We start from the raw sequence: 18,035 nt of genomic DNA, 5'->3' as shown, positions 1-18,035 counted from the left end.
GCCATTGGCACAAATATCTTATCAAGTCAATAGTATTTCCAATAAATAGGAGGGATAAAATATTGACAATAAAAGGAATCAAGAATATATCCAGGGTGTACACACAAACAGAGAAAGAAAATGAATTTCAAACTTACCTGTAACCTTTGCACTTGATTATTAGCTCGCAAAATTTCAAGCAGCATATTTTCTACAGTGGTTGATGTATAATGAAGAGAGTTGTCAAGCCGCTCCCTAAACTCAACAAACTCCTCTATGGTCAAAAATGAACCAAATTTATAGGAGAATGTTAAGTGATCTACACTCTGAAATTGAATTAATCAAAATAAAATTAATGACAATACAAATATAAAATATATAGAGCTGGAAAAATGCTGGCACCAAATTTTACACTACAAATAAGGAGCAATGGAATACATACATCTTTGTAGTTGGCAGTGAAAAACTTGAGGGTAGTTTCATAAATATTAGCGGCATGAGAATAGAGGCCAGAAGAATATATATGGCAACAGTGTAAATGACCAAGCGAGTCCAGTTGCATATGTTTCAAATCTAGGAGCTCATAAATACCTTGGGCTGCACCACCAGCGCCTTTAATGAGAGAACCAGACGTTTATCACATGTCAAATCATACATAACACACACCACAAGCAGTAGAGGAATAGAGAAAAGTTTACTTACCTACAAGAGAATATAATTTTAAAAGCAAAAGTTTGGCATGATAATTTGATGGGCTCAGTGACAGAACAAGCTCAAGTATAATCATTGCTTTTGCAAGACTTGTAGAAGGGATGTCACTCATTTGTTCATCCAACCATGCCTCATACAAAAGATGGCAAGCGATTATTGCATACATATCATTCATACTGAAAGAGGAAGAAAAAAGCCAAATTTACAATAAGGCAAATTATTATAAAAATTCCTCTCTTTTCTTTTCAAAACAGTGGTGGAGTGTTTATATAAGATTCGTAGGACCAATTTAATAATAAAAAATTAGTTATTTTCCAGTAGATCATTATACACACAATTTTTTAGATATAATCTCAAGGATTATTGCACAACCATTGCTAATCACATGTCTTGGAGTCTTTGTACTCATTTTTTGATGATTTAAAATTTGGGAAACATTGCTACCTTAATCTTTTTAGATTGTGCTTACCATAGCAAATGATATATATATGTGAGGACGAGCTGGGATAAGTTCCATGCACAAGAACAAGAAACTTCAACTTGACCTTGCAGCAAAATTAGTTAAAAATTAATAGGAAATTAAGAGTAACCAAAAGGTTTCTCAGTGTAACCAAAATGTCTCAGTTTTGGGCTTGGAATTACTAAAGAATAGAATATGAAACTATAGCTCAGAATTATGAAACCAATTCAGACAGAAATTATTCATCCATAAAATGTAATAAAATAGAAGAAGTACCCCTTTTTAAGATGGTGCGCATCTGTTTTGTATACAATCAGAAAAATTCTAGAATTTGATTGGTAATGACACTTTTCCTCCAATACATCCAATCCCATAAAATTTTCTCAAAAATAAAAGGTTGCCCAATCGGGCACAATGTAAGCATTTCTAGTCTATATCAATAGTGCAAGTACATCATTATTGGTAGCCTAAATCTCATTTTAAAATTTGAAATTAAATAGAAATACATAATGAAATAGGAAAATTTGATGGCAAATCTAATTGATTCATGGAATCCTTTCCTTCAGAAACAACAAAACCGATTTCCATTAGTGCATGCAGTCCTTAATATACACCATTAACTGCCTTTAATAATACAGGGTACATTCCAAAGGTAAGGGAATTAAATTTTCTGCACTGCTCCTATTTGTCGGAGAGGGATCTAACCACATGGAGTAAGTGAGGGGCCACAAATCTTTCCCGCAACACCGGTCTCAGTGCTCTCCAAGCCGTGGAAGCGGCAACACGTCAGTTATTATAAACCTCTGTGCGCTGACCGTGCCACAAAAGACCAATCCAGTGAAAATTTCAAGTGAACCTTTGCACAGTATTGAAAATAAACCTGATTATTTGGGCAACGTCACCATTGGTGATGAAACCTGGGTTTCTGAATACGAGCCAGAAACAAAACGCAAAAGCTCTGAGTGGCCCACCAACCAGGCTCCAAGCCCAAAAAGGCAAGAATGAGCAAATCAAAAGTGAAAACAATGCTTCTTGACTTTTTCAACGGTTAAGGAGTGGTCCATAAGGAGTTTGTTCCTCAAGGACTGACAGTTCACACTGCCTCCTACGTGGATGTCCTGGAAAGACTCCATCAGGAAGAGAAAAGACTTCTCCACTACCTGGCAACTCCATCACAACAACGTGCCTTGCCACAACGTGCCACGAGTCCGCAAGTTCCTGGCCAAAGACCAGGGGCCAATGCTGCCTCACACCCCCTATATTCCTAACGTCGCCCCGGGAGACTTCTTTTTGTTCCCTCAGATTAAGGCAGCCCTGAAAGGAACCCATTTTTCATCCATACAAGGGATCTAATCAGCCGTGATAAAGACCTTGTGAGAGGTCTAATTAATTAATTAATTTATTTAACGACTTTATTGGGGCAAGATTGAGACTTCATAGTACCTTTTGCCACCTAACCCCTAAACATTACATTGGAGAAAATTACATACATCCATGCCCCAGGTGGAAGAAAACCCATCTAGGTAGGAATCGAACCGGTGACTTCTGAATTCGCAGACGAGGACGTTACCCTACCTTCACCAAGGCAGGCATCAGGGCCCATAATTTCACATGAAGTAAATATAACAATGCATTGCTGCTCTCGGGTTATTTAGCCCAAATAATAATATATTTTGACCAATTACTCAATGTTTATTTTTAGAATTGGGATACAATTAGTGTGAATGTTGTAAATATTAATTCTTGGGCTCATCTTTATCTTTGTAGGGTTGACAGTGTATGGTCTAAGATTCAGTTGTTCCTGGGTGTCTGAGAATGTGTCAATACCTTTTCCAGCACTTCCAGACATAGTGCGCCAAAAAAAACATGTGTGACTCCCAGATCTGAGCAATATCCTTCTGCATCAATCCCACCCTCCATAATTAATAGCTGAGAAAATAACGTGCCAACCATATCAGATTTCTTTACATACCAAACACAATTTTTTGCGTAGAGGATGACTTTTGATAAATTACTTATTTTTTTATAAAATCTTAGGCATATTTTTACAAGTTGCAGACAAATCCTAATTAACCTATAAAAAAACCATAAAAACAGTAATCAACCCAAAGGTCAGTTTGGTAGGTGATGGTAGAGTTCACCCAGTACTAAGTCTGACGGCGTGTGAAATTCTCACAACAGGGTAGAGGGGCCAGTGACTTTCCCAGTGCGGGTTACGGTTTCCCAGGAAGATCTGGTACCCGAAAAATCACATAGCTTGGGTTGAGCTGCAGGTGCCTGGAGACTTGCCCGGAAATCGAATGTAAAACTAATTTCCAATTAGCATAAACCCACTTGGAAAAATTACAAAATTTAAAAAAAACCCAACCAAGAATATGCATTGGCAGATTGCTGGTGAATAGCACCTACATTTGGTCTGTCTTTATCCTTCCAAATATGGCAAAGCTAAAATGAAAATTTAGGATACATATACAGCTGAGCAGCAGATTGTGATAAAATTATATTTGTTACTGAGAAATTACAATTGTTCACCAAGTAACATGAACTCTGGTCGTAAACCAGGGAAATACTTGCCTCTTTAATGCTTAAAAATAATTTTCACCCAGTTGTCTTTTCCCTTATTCATAATAATATTTAACCATAACCAGACTGTCTCTGATTAACACCACTCATATCCCAGCATATATGTAAATATTATTTTAATCATATATGATTGCCAGGATTTCTCAGCACAACTAACAGGCATGGAGAAGTTTACAATTAAATATTTGCCAATTATAAACTACCAAAGTCAAATACAAAAGATGGAAATAAACCCTAATAACTCCAAGTTAGCAGGCTAATTAGTTATTGAAATAGAAATATTACACTTCAAAGATGTAAAATTTTGTCTACACTTACGAGAAATCAGTTTGCAAAGGTGATGCAAAGCATATTCCATGAGCATAATGGGAAATTAAACTGGTGGCAAGCTCTATTTTGTCATCCCTTGACAAGCTTTGGTGAAGACCAATTCTCCTGCTAAGTTCTATAAGGTTAATATGTTGTTGCATTTGCTGTGCCTGAAATAATAATTATGATTGAATTTCTGATGCTATACGACATTCTTATATTGACAGAAAAGTTGAAACATTATTATCAATAGCATTGAACTTAGTCTTGTCAAAACATATATTTAGCAAATTCTTGAACCTTTCTCAATTCAACAAGTAAATTTACACATGCTAAAAAATGAATATTAGATATAAACAACATTCTAAAACATAAAAAGTCAAAAATAGACTTGTTAAGTACTGGAATAATTTAACTATAAACAGGAAGAGAATTTCTACATTAGTGCACTGAAAGCCCTTTAAACTTGACTTATACCTTTGAGAAATAGGTCCCAGGTTATTGATGGTGGATAACCATCACTTAGCTGAGAAAAAATGTTCTTAGAGAATAAACAGTTGTATTAATAAGTAGTTCATATCATACAAGGACATAATGCTCTTTCAATGACTAAGGTTACCTAAATATTGAGATTAAAAAATTATGATGATGGGATCGTGAATTGGTGGAGAGTTGTTGCCAAACAAGATGTAACTAATAATTCAAAGAAGGGGCAGCAATTCAATAGATGTTGCCCTCTGCCACCTGAAGAGAGTTGACTCTCATAGGCAATCAGTGGATCCAAATCAAATTTCAGGGTGAGATGAATGAAAATTAAATTTCATTAGACCAATACTTTTAGATAAGTGACCATTTGGTCACAGTCTCATGGATATGAAATAGAAAATAGATTTAAAAGTCATAAATGATGCAATCCACATGACATTTATATGTAGTCTTTCTTATTTATGCATCTGCAATGTCGACTCTTGAGATAATTGGTCTGGGAATATTTCACAGTAAAATATATAGTTCAAACATTTGTTTAAAATTTCTCCAAGCCTTTTCTTCACTGAATACATCATGCATTTACATCATAAGGGCATGAAATTCCAGGTAGCTTATCACTTTGTCTGACCTAGTTTAAAAAAATAGATATCTCATAATTGCACTTGAATTCTGGTTATAATATCTGAAGATGTACACTTATATACACTATCTATAGGTTAATGCTTCTGTTAGAAGTGCATAGGTTGTAACATACTATAGCTAACTGGTTTCCTTGGTTTTGAAATAAAATTATACCAAAAACTATGGCTATCATGCATATTTCCCCAACAATATAGATCACATAACTTTTAAGTTATCTGACATTAATTGAAGTTTTGTACAGATACTTCGTCAAATACAAGATAGAATAATTGTCCGGCATGTCTCATTTGTCAAGTACATTCTCTTTATGTTACAGCTTCATTCTATGAACACGGGTAGACCTACCATCCACAATAAAGTGGATGCACTAAATGGCAATAAAAGGAGCCACAAGCACAATAATCTAAATGTATTCTAATGATGCCTTTCAATAAGAAATTTTCCTATCAAAATGATGAGATCTTGGAAATATTAAGCTGGATATCTCTACTCAGATTTTATACAGACTTTTCATGTCACTATCTTTGTATTCAAAGATGATACTCCAGGATATATATTTGTCAACTGCTTTATTTCCTAGGTACAAAGTTAACACACAATGTAATAATACCACAGTTATATCAACAAAAGAAAACGCAAAATTAGATGATTAAGGGAAAATTTACTTAAAATATAGATGGTAATAATTTTTTTATTGTCACCAATCAACTTACTGTGTCAGGAAACTGCCCCTTTGGTAGAGAAACAATGTCTTCCACCTTTGTTATGAATTCTTGTTTTCTGTTTTCAGGTAAGAGACTCAGAAATATTTTCAGGTCAGGAAAACAGCAGGGCTTATCTCCAAAGTTCTGGAAGTACAACAGGAGCAGTTCCACGATGTCCCCTATTCATAAAATGCAAATTAACATTAATACAGAAAGTGAAGGTCTTCAGGATCCATTTTTTATTTAAATTTGATAGATGTTATAGGAGCTCATCTTCTTCTGCATATGAAAACATTAGGGAGTCATTTCCTTTCTCGCCACATATGGAATAGAATTACAACTACGAGGGTCATCCGGAAAGTAGTACCCGTTCGTGAAATAAAGACACAAAAGTAAATATTAACAAACATAAAAAATTTTATTTGAAAGAGGATACTTTAAACTACTTCTCAACATAATCTCCAAGCAAATTAAGGCATTTGTCATAACGTGTGACAAGTTTCTGTATTCCTGCTGCATAGTCCTTCGCCGCCAGCTCATTGAGATACGCGAGGGACCCATCTTGCACAAATTTTTGCATAATGCAGATGGTGTTTAACAATTTCATGAACAATTGTTCGAGAAACATTGGGAAAATGCTCACAGATGTCATCAATTGTGACGCGCCGATCGTTCCTCACGAATTCGTCAACTGAGCTCACCAGTTGGTCTGTAATGACAGACGGTCTCCCCGAACGCTCATCGTCGTGTGTGTTCCCCCTCCCCATGTTGAAGTTGCGACACCACCGCCGAACAGACGACTCGTCCATTACATTGTCTCCATACACCTCCTTTAATTGGCGATGAATATCACATGGGCGAACGTTTCTTGCATTGAGGAATTTAATCACTGCCCTCACTTCACAACTGGCGGCGTTCTCAATTTTTTTAAACATTGTAAACAATCACAGAAACAACACAGGCAATGCTAGCGTCACGCAACTTGGCTCAGAGAAGGCAGACAAGCCACTGAAGCTATCTGACCTCGTCCAGCGGCTACTCGCGTCGTCAGCACTTCATGCGGCACGAACGGGTACTACTTTCCGGATGACCCTCGTAAATAATGAGCACACACAGAAATACTTGATATGGTTACTCAATACATGAATATATGAACTTCAGATATTTTCATAAGGAAAATAGCAAAAAACTCATCTTAGTATTATTTTTAATATACTGTTAACCAAGTGGATTCCTTAATGGCTTGAAAGAATTCTGCAGAAAGGTTTATTATAACTCATTTATGTCTAAGAAATTAGATATGAGATACTTTTCAAGAACTTTCTGCAAAAATTGGAATTTAGATATTTACTTAATTGATGTTAGGTGTACCTAATTGTGATGAAAAACATTTTTTTAACAGTAACACATATTAGTCACGATTTCATACTAAATAATTAATAGCTGCTGATGGGAATCTTCAATTTTAATCCTGAATATACAGGGTGCGGCGGTTATCTTGGGACAAATTTCAATTTCCCACCATATTGTAGTTCCACTGGAGGTCACAATTGGCATTTGTGAAAGCTATTGGCTGTAAACAGTCATCTAGAAAACAGTCATAACCTCAAAATGGCCGAGATGTTATGTGCAAGTGCAGAGTACAATTGATGAGCCGCTATTATCAAAAGTGTTTGCACTGGGCGTGAAATAGTTCGATTCTTTGGGTACCCCAGATCAACTGTTTATGATATTGTGGCTAAGTATAATGCTTCAGAGAAATCTGTGTAAGGTTTTGCTAACCCAGCGAGGAAACCTCATTCAAGGAAAAGCTAAGGAGCTGATTTCAGAGAAATTTTGCCAATTTTTGCAAATTTGCAAAATTTGAAAAATGTTGTGCAACCGGGGATGGTAACGGTGGCCTTGGGAAGACAGTATGTCTTTCAATAAGAGTCATTTAGTCCAATGCCTGCTCTCAGATAACATTGACGTTTTCCAATCAAAGGAGTTCTGGCTCCCCGAATAGCCTGGACTTGAACCCCCATGACTATTATGTTTGCAACGTGGTCGAAAGAGTTACCAATAAGATGAGGCACCCTAATGTCGCATCTCTATGCACTGCTATCGCAGCAGCATTCACAAATATGGACAGTGCTGTTTTAAAGAGTGCATGCAATTGATACAGGACAAGATTTGAGGCGGTCATTACAGCTGATGAGGGGTTACATCGAGTAATGTTACTCTTGTCAGATACCACTACTTGTATGCAAAAGGATTTTCATTTTCATTTGTATTTTTTTAATAAATTGGCTTTTAAACAAAAGTTTAATTTGTCCGGATTTAACTGCCGTACACTGTATTTAGTAATTGCAAGGCATTTGGTGAGGTGAGCCCACATATTTACAATCTATGACTGCTGATGTAAATCAACTTTACTAGGCTTTTCAGGTAAAATTAACAAGTTTCAGACAACTTGTTTTTTAGCCCAAAACTTACCAGCTATCTCATTAGGATTCTCCTTCCCTCTGCCCAATAGCCTTTGGTATAGTTCCAGGTAAGCCAAGTATGGTCCACGGAATTTTCTACTTAATTTTTCATTTTTCTCAGAAATAATGGCAAGGAAATGCCTTATGTCCTCTGGAGTGGTATCTGCTTTTGACCACATGACTTCTTCACTGATGCCTCCACTGCACTTTTCTAAACTCACAGCCTCACCACCACCCTGAACAACTTCAGAACCAGAGCCTAGTGACACACCCTTTACAGAACTTTTACACTGTTGGTCTACACTTTTCCCTAAGGTCCCTTCACATTTTTCTAATTGAGCATTTTCAGAATCCAAATTAATATTTTCACCAACATTGAGCACATTTACATTACTATCCCCCATAGGTCCTTTTTTGTCTGTATCATTTTCCTGGGAAGAACTTTCATCAAACAGGTGAAAGGATGTCGTGAAGTAATCTTGGTAAAAGGACCACCTATCTATGCTGTAGTAAAAGAAAGTTAAAAGTTTATATTAAAATTTTGTCATTATATTTATATTTCATGCAAGCATTCCAGTTATTCCTTTAGACATATAAACAGCCTTCATTAAAATACTTGTGAAAATACTCACAAGGATGTCTAATTCAGTGGTTTGGCGTCAAGGTCAATTATACACTATGCATGGTTCAAGAAAAAAACTCAGGAATATTGGAGGTAGTCCAGGCCTGAGCAGTGTATTATAAGAAATTGGCTGATGGAGATTAAGAGAAGTCTTAATTCTAATACAAGAGCTAGCATATTATAATTATCTTTGGCCTCTTTCCCAGGAAATTGATATATTTAACCATTGTAAAATAACAAGATGAAATAATAAATAAATACGTTGATTATCTGTAGTCCTAGTACTGGAAAATAAACACCATCTTCACATTCCAGTTTTTTGCTTCCTTTTACGGACAATTGAAATGAAAAATCATAGTAACAATTTCAGTGGATAATATACAAATTTTTATTTAATTAATTTCTCTCATTTTTGGCAGAGAAAAAACTCTTTAAAACACACAGCTTAGTGAAAATCAAGTGAACAATTGACCAATTAGGACAGAAGAACTTAATTAATCACTTTCATAGAACTTAATCACAATGGGAAGATATGAAAAATACATGATTTCCCATTGATGCCTGTTTTTCCACTAGATATCTATTTTTGGTGACACACTCTCAGGATTTCCACTATCTGTCTACAAATTCCTTTGAATTCCTTGAAAATTATGTTTCGCAAGTGATTCCATGTCTACAAACACGTTTCTTTAAGTCTTGGCAAGGAGGCAATAATTATAGCTGCCATGTCAAAAATAAAAAAGTGATCTCATTGTAATATTGGGTGTGTCAGATAAACTTCTGCGTGGTGGAGATATTTGTGAATATGCAACGAATATCAAGTAAATACACCATCCAAGGCAGAATTTCTCTCACAATTACAAGTTATCAACAGCAAATGCTCCCTTTGAGGAACATGATTTAGCTGGAAAAGGAAATAAACACTCTGAAAAAAAGTGATGCAATGTTTCACTAAAATGGGACATCTCAAAAAGAATGCCTAATAGCAAGGACAGTACAATTTCAGGTGAATTCATCAATTATCATTTTCATTGATTAAAATTAAAAGGAAAGTTGCCTATCTCTCTTTTGTTCTTTCTACAGGAAAGAACTTTCCTACATAAAATGCATCTAATGCCAGGATTTTTCAAGCACATCAGCCAAATCCCATAACTTTTCCCCAAAAGTTTTGCTGGTTGACAGCTTCATTGATTAATTTGGTAATTATATCAATAATAGTTTATAGGAATTTTTAGCATAAAAATTTGACAACTTTGTCCAAATTCCACAGACTTCAAATTTTAATTTCTACCAATCTCAGTAATACTTTTGAAAGACAGTTTAAAATTATACAAGCCAACGAATAAGTTTATCTCCATCTCAAAATTATTACCACTATTATAGGTAATCTGCAGGTTAGGATAGGTTTTGGGTGGACACTAGCTACCAAATAATTCTCTTGTCTCTCCTAACAAAACACATCCCAACATCTTACTCTTTAACAGGTTCCTCTTCACCTCTGTGTACTGCCTCCCTCCCTTCATCCAATATTACTACCCTATTCCCGCCCCTTCCTTGTTTGCCTAACATTCTCCTCTCTATTACAGTCTTCAACACCTCACTTCCAATCAATATGCTTTGTATCCCTTTTCCCCTTCTCTTCACGATTCCTCCCAACAATCCCTTCTCCTCTCTCACCATACCTAGCACTTCCCCACTTGTCTTCCTTTCTGTTTACTTCACCTTCTCCAAACCTTCATTTCAAAAGCCTCCAATCAAAGCCTATCATCCTGCTTCAATTACAATATTTCTGTTCCATATATAACTACTCCCCATATAAAATATTTAAAGAGCCATTTCTTAAGGTCCTTTCTCAAAGTCCCTCTCATAAATTCTCTCCTCCCCACGAATGATTCTTTGCCCATTGTAATTCTTCTCTGTATCTCCTTACTACTTTGACCATTTTGGTCCAAAACATTTCCATGATAGGTAAACTGCTCCATCTACTATAGTTTTTACCCTTCTATTTTAACATTTAACTTTGCCCTTCTTTCTCTGAAAAACACATAACCTTTGTTTGATCATTTCAAAAATAGCATGAGAATAAAAAAAAACTCGACCCCAAAAATAACACATTTGCCAAAGGGTTTACATAATTTTCATTGTATTATATAAAAATTAATTACTTAAACACTACTATGTATATTGCTTTAATGTTCCTTTGTGATAAATTATTTACTGATTATGTTAATTCAAGGTGCTGGATTATGCTAATAAGGTGTGAAGCTGAAAAAATATGCCAAACTTAAGATAAAAATGTGCTATAATACAGTGAGAAAATTGCAAATCAGTTAGCTCAACTTCATACAAATTGACACATAAATCAAAGAATCCACATATTTATTTTGGGAAATTAAATTGAAGTTTATGTGTGCACAAAAAATGAAAAAGCATTTAACATTATTTAAGAGAATACAAAAATGGCAAAATCAAAATTTCAAATATTTGCCTTAAGTTTACCTTGCCCTGCTTTCAACATTACAACACTATACATATTTTTATATGCTAATGCCCACTCTTCAGCCAGAAATTGACAACAAAAACAAACAATAAAGATTCAACAGCTCCAGTTATCGATGAAGTAGAATAAAAAACTAGCGTCCCAAAATTTTAATGAACCTTGAATTACAATATTTATCATTTATTTTATAATCTTTCTAAAAATAGTCCTTTCCGACTAATTACATACAGGGAATAACAGTCAAGCTTTTAAAATTTTGAACATCATGAGTGATCCCATAGATGCAATATTTTATAATTAACTTTAAAGAGGAATTTTAGAATTGATTGGAAATATTAAAAAAATGAGGCAAAAAACATCGCAAGCAAAATATTATGACTATTTGCAACTTTTGGAAGATGCATTCCAACATGTCTATCAAAAGACAATGCTATTAGAAGATTTGTATAATTCATATGCTAAGTATGCTTTTTCTTAATACTGTCATCACTTTCACTTAGCACATTTCATATTGACAAAAATTCACATTTGAGAGGGGCACATTCAGCATTTTGATTCATCTCCCAAACGTAAAAAAGTTCCCCAGGTGAATTTACGACAACTCAACTTTATCACTTGTGGTGCTAAATAATAAATAATTGTGAAAGCTTAAATTCTTCATACCCAAAAAGTATTCTCATACAATGGAAGAATTACACAATACTGACAACTTGTATTCTGTAACATGCCAGTTACAATTTTGAACTACTTTCATGCGATCACCCCTGAAATCTAATCATTTGTTTAATAGGTAATAAGTGTACATGCAGAATTAAGAGTAAGGTGTGACATAAATTTATGAACTTACTCATCCCTTAGGAGCAATTTATATGAAAGATTGGTGTCACTCCATCTCTTCATCTTCATTAAAAGCCCTGCTCGACGGATAGGTACTGGATTCAGACATGACACAAGTTTAGCACCAAGAGGACCGGATAGAACTTCTAAGGCTTCCGAGTATTTTTGCTGCATCTCCAGGATCATCAAGTACAACTGAACTTCTTGTTCAGCCTCAACCTTGCCCTCTTCAACAAACTTCTTAACCATTCTTTCAGCTAGAGGTAGGACGACTCCTTTGGATAGTTTGTCATCTGCATTGTAGGCCTATAAGTATGGAAATACTCACATGCATATATATTCAGCTCATTGCCATACTGAATTTCATATTCTACAAATTCACCTAAGGTCAAAAAATTAGAAAGCAATCTTGCTTTGTGATTATATATCCTCAGTACATTTGCCACTGCACTATTCTGACATAAATGACAAAAGTCATCCTTGAAAGAATATTTTTCTCATGCGGAGTCAATTGTAAGCAGCCAAAATTGTTAAATTTCTAGTGACTAATGGAATTACATGGAAATGACATTTAACCACCAGAACTGTACATGAATAAGCATAATGTGGTGACTGAGATATGTATTACCATAGAGTACTTCAACTTAAATTAATTTAATGGGATGATTTCAATGGCCGTGAAATTCCCATGGTACATTAATTATTAACCTTGTAGTTTCTGAGGGCACTGAACTAAAATAATTTTTTAACTCAAATCACTATCCATACACACGTGGTGAATTATTCATGTTTCCACAGTTACAGGCACTTCCAGAAAATTAGATTTTAGGGATATAGTAAGCCAATGAAACAATTATGGATATTTCCATTTTATTCTGCACAAAAGCCAACTAGCATAACAACTAAGACTTTGTCTTTCTGAACGTTTAATTCAAAAGTAAAATAAAATGTGGTTGTGAAATGGCTGTTCTGCTTCAGACACTTAAGCCCTTTCTTTTATAATAAAAGAGGCAACTAAATTCACGAAAGCTACAATATTAATCCAAGCATAGCCATTCCAACAGGCACTTGAATGACTATTACTAGTGATTCCTTATCTAGCTACTATCTTTTAAATTACAGCCTAATTAGCTTTAATCAACTCTTACCTAACCCAATTAATGCAAATGATATTTTACCAAATGTAATTTGGCACATTTCTCTTTCTTCCATAAATAAAGGTAAGGTCAAAACACTGAACCACTATAAAGACATCCAGCTTTTCATTAAAAGTATCATTACAGCCATGTTACTACTTTGAAAATACAATACAAACCTTTCAGAAGAAGTGGACAAACAAAAACACATCATACAGTTTGTAAACTACTCTCCAAAATTATCAATGGCCAGAGGCAATGCTGCTTGAAATCCTAGCAACATGTCATATTAAAAAATTACACAAGGCCTGCCCTATTTATAGTATTTTTATAAAATAAAAAGTAGTAATTTTTAATACAAACCATTGAACTTATATTTTTAAAAATTTAAATACAAACCATGTTGTAAATTTTAACAAACTAACTGGGTTATATCTGTTAAATGATAACTGGGTAAAGTGACAACTGGGTATATTTATTAAAAATTCATAAACTGGCTCAGAATTTGTAACAGAGTCTTTAGAATTTCAAATAACCAACACTTTCAGCAAGGACATTTTCAAAAACTTGTAATTTATTGGGAACAAAAGAAGACAAATCAATTGCAGGTGGGAAACTATGGTTACAAATGTCAGTGTAATGATAAAGGTCACTAATTTAAGTGCTCTTACTTCCCAATATTTGTAGAGCATAGCTTCCTATTAATTATGGTCAATGGAACTGAAAAAAAAATTTCTGAGTGTCACATATTTATTACAGAAATACAAAATAGCTGGAAGGGAGAATATACAGTGGTGCCACAAAAGAAACAAATTAAGCTACGAGTTAAAACTAATTTTCAGCTAAGCAAAGATAAGCAAAAGGAGCCCCCAAATATTAGACATCACAACACTCTCTCTCAATGATTTGGTTCCATGCTCAGACCTCTCAAACACACTAGGTGCTTTGACACACTAAGTCACTTCATCCACACATCAGCAGGCAAAAACCTTATTGAGAGATACGTTAGTCTTATCTCCTCACATTGGACAAGATCTCTCAAGGCATTGTGTCTATGTGCCTGTTTCTCCCCTGGAATGCAGGATTACTTGCTAGCTTTTAAGTGCCCGGGTTGTCATTATATCACGCAATAGACTTCTTTGTACCAAGCAACTCAGGCATAAGACTCTGAGAAACAGTCTCTTTGGCAGCTACTTATCATGCCATATATTCAGCCTCGGTACTTGGTATGGCAAAAAGCTGCTGTTTCCTGGATTTCCAAAACACAGTCGCCCAGTTAGTTTAAAAATGAAACCTGTCGACCTGTCTATGAATCATTTTAGCAGTTGGTAATAACAATTCACTCATTATCCATTCCACTCCTAATAACCATACACACAGTAATCCACCTGAAGGTCAGTTTGGTAGGTGATGCTAGAGTTCACCCAGTTCTTAGCCCAACGGCATGTGAAATTCACACCAGGGTAGGGGAAATTCTGACTAAAGGTCAATATAAATCTCTAAATAACTCCCGTCTCTGGAAATCCATAGTCCTACACATGTATGGCTTCACCAAAGTCTCTTAACTTAAAACTTAGTCATCACTTCAGCCTAAGTCTCGCTTTCTCAATCTAAACACTGGAGAAGGTAATAATGCCATCAACATACACCAAAACTATGGCCACACCTGTATCTGAAATTTTACTATGCACAAGAGGCTTGAAAATTGATCCTTTATCACCAATCTCAAGCAGTGCATTAGGCAACTTCTAGTTCCAAACTCCAGATGCTTTCTTGGCCCATAAATTGCCTAATCAGGCAAGCACACTATTTTGATCAAAACCCTCAGAATTCTACAAAGATTTGTTCCTCCAAGACAGAATTAAAAATGTAATCACCACACCTGCATGATCAATATCTAAATCTACTTCAGCATATACGACTATTTGAGTCCTCAGAGTTGAATGTCTAAGCATTGGGCATCATACCATCATCGTCAATCCCATCCTCCAGGGTGAAACATTAAGCAACAGGTCTCGCTTTGAGTTGACATACTTCATCATTAGCACCCTATATAACTTTTTTCACAACTTTCTTATCCCTAGGTAGACCAAGACCCAATCATCATTCTCTATAAGAGAATCGTATTCTTCCTGCATGGCTTGTATTCATCTGTCTCTCTCATTACTTGAAAAGGCAACCTTGACATGTTTCTGCTAATCAATAATGTCACCGAAGAGTGTAAACGTTCACATGTTTGCTAATTCCTTTGGATGTTCTCCTCTGAGGGGATATCTACTCTCAGTCATGAGTGCCTGATGACATTTCCTGGACTGCACCCTCCCTGATCCCTTTTGGTGAAGAAATCATGACTAGTTCTCCACCTTGTAAGTCATGACTTTCCATAGCTCACGACAAACAACAGACTTTCTCAGCAACTATTTCCACTACAGTGAACAACTAATTTTCAGGTTCACAAAATGCTGCTTCTGGAAGATAGGCTCCTGCAACTACAATATGGTTTTCAACTAACACAGCACCTCTAGTTTTTCACACAAGTGACTCTCGAGGCCAATGAGCCTACAACCTTTGGTATTTTACACCAAAAACATTATTCCTCAACTATTAGGATCTAAGTTATTTTTACACTTTGATCCCTATGGTCATGCATGAAAGCCTTAAATTTCCAATACCCATCTTTCAACCTGTCCTAACTTCCCCATGAGTACCATCTACTAAAGCCTAGGCCGAAGGTACCCAAATATTAAACATTCCAACACTCTCAAATTGGTAATATCAATTAAAATAGAAATATAGTTTTAATAATTACGTACCTGCATCACTAAGCTCATCACAGCCCAAAAATAGTAGGGGTTCTTAGGCTTGAGTTTATATAGTGCCATAGCTGTCTGCTGTTGTTTACGGTAATCATTTACTCTCACATGAGCCATAAACAACTGGGTGAGCAACTCCTCATTTGCTGGATCTTTCTTTGTAGCGCCTTCATAAATTTCACAAATTTTTTCGGCTTAAAAACGAAAATAAGTCATCGTCAGGATTACCTCCACCAAGGAGTTATATGCAAGCTCGGAGAGCAAACTTAAAATTATTGTACAACATTGAACATTATATCGAAGAGTGTCTGAATGAGTGATAAAGTATTCAGTTTGAGAAATGAAATAGATACTTTAGAAAATATCCCGCAAAGAAAATAATATAAAATATATTAAGATAATTAATTTCAAAACATATGCATTGAAACTTAAATATTTACCCTGTTCGGTCAAAGTTAACATTGGATATTTTCTAAAACAGATGATGAAGTTTTATGAGGATTCAATGCTTCCATATTACACACTGTTTGGGTGTTTCAGCCATCATCAATAGCTGGTGATTTCATGATAATAATAATTAGATGCAGCCCATTCCATTGCCAATATCATTTGAACCGCAAGTGCCAACTTAGATTGAACGCAGTAAATTTTAGTTTTGCTGTACTTTCCATACCATCACATGCAAAGAAAAACAGCATGCTAACATACGTTTATGTATCTCACGATAGCAGAGAGTCATTGCTTGTAGCGTTGAATCTTCACACGGGACCTCCTGTCGCACGGATTCCAATATTTGTTCGCACTCGTCATCTTTTCCCAGCCGTAGTAGCGCCAAAGCTTTCAAGACCTAATTCACAATTACACGGACAATCAATAAGTTGGTGTTACAGAATATACATATTTTATTAAGATTCCATGATAAAATGATGGCATAATTATACAACTGCAACAAACCTTAGCACATTGAAAGGAAGGCTGTTTCTTAAGAACTTTATCAGCCTCCTGCAGGGCCTTCTTGTTATTCCCAACATCTAGCCAGTCTATAAGAAAAAATTTAAATTCATTAACTATTAATCATAAAGTTAAGTTACACTCGCGAACGTAAATCCAGTACTAGATAAGTCACGTTAACTACATTTGCAGCAGAGGCCATTGGTTTTTACAGATATCCTGTATGAAAACCAGCGTTAATCTTGCACACAATGATTCTAGAGTGAAAGAATATGCACAATATCACCAATTTAATTATTAACAACCCATAAAAACTGAAACAAAATTATAACTGAACAAGGGCTGCTTGAGTCTGATGTAGTTATGGTAAACACACGAGTTGTCGGGTCCACTTCCGTTGGAAATTGATAAGTGCATAAACATACGCTTATAATCTGTAATAATGGCATATTAGTCGAAACATTTTGATCATTACCATAAATTGGACGAAGTCGCCGCTCACTAACACTTATATCCACATGTGTTTTCGCAGCCATATTGACCGAAACACTACTTATTTGTTTACCTGTAGATGGAAGTAGTGCAGCTAATACAATTCAAATCCCTTTTGTCCCATATACGTGCTAGGTTGTATACGAAACATATCCATAAGTTTTTCAGCGTATTTAAAAGCTTATCAAATCGCAATAACTTCTTTCACGAAAAAATCCTTATATTATTTAAATAATAAGTTGTTATAAGTTAAATATTTTAGAAAAGGCTCTTCTTTAACGAAACAACTCCATATCTTATTCCATCATTAGTTAAATATTGTTTTAGATGAAGAGCAGCAAA

The 18,035-nt window shown here is 35.3% G+C and overlaps 1 protein-coding gene across 1 annotated transcript in view; it reads right to left on the bottom strand.

Annotated features, from left to right (window-relative positions):
* psidin (phagocyte signaling impaired) overlaps positions 1–17,737 on the bottom strand; it is a 28,221-nt gene extending 10,484 nt beyond the window's left edge. Inside the window, exons 1-11 of the mRNA XM_071592481.1 lie at positions 17,677–17,737; positions 17,205–17,290; positions 16,959–17,097; positions 16,251–16,444; positions 12,312–12,607; positions 8,353–8,846; positions 5,887–6,056; positions 4,052–4,212; positions 682–866; positions 422–591; positions 138–305 (exon numbers count right to left, since the gene is read on the bottom strand). Of these exons, the coding sequence (XP_071448582.1) occupies positions 138–305; positions 422–591; positions 682–866; positions 4,052–4,212; positions 5,887–6,056; positions 8,353–8,846; positions 12,312–12,607; positions 16,251–16,444; positions 16,959–17,097; positions 17,205–17,290; positions 17,677–17,737 (2,124 nt within the window). The remainder of the gene's footprint in view (positions 1–137; positions 306–421; positions 592–681; positions 867–4,051; positions 4,213–5,886; positions 6,057–8,352; positions 8,847–12,311; positions 12,608–16,250; positions 16,445–16,958; positions 17,098–17,204; positions 17,291–17,676) is intronic.
* Between the last annotated feature and the right edge of the window lie 298 nt (positions 17,738–18,035).

This window comes from Hetaerina americana, unplaced genomic scaffold (assembly GCF_022747635.1).
Source record: "Hetaerina americana unplaced genomic scaffold, ioHetAmer1.1.p SCAF_5, whole genome shotgun sequence".
NCBI lineage: Eukaryota > Metazoa > Arthropoda > Insecta > Odonata > Calopterygidae > Hetaerina > Hetaerina americana.
The sequence above is the reverse complement of the archived record's forward strand: the minus strand, read 5'-3'. Positions and strand labels throughout refer to the sequence as shown.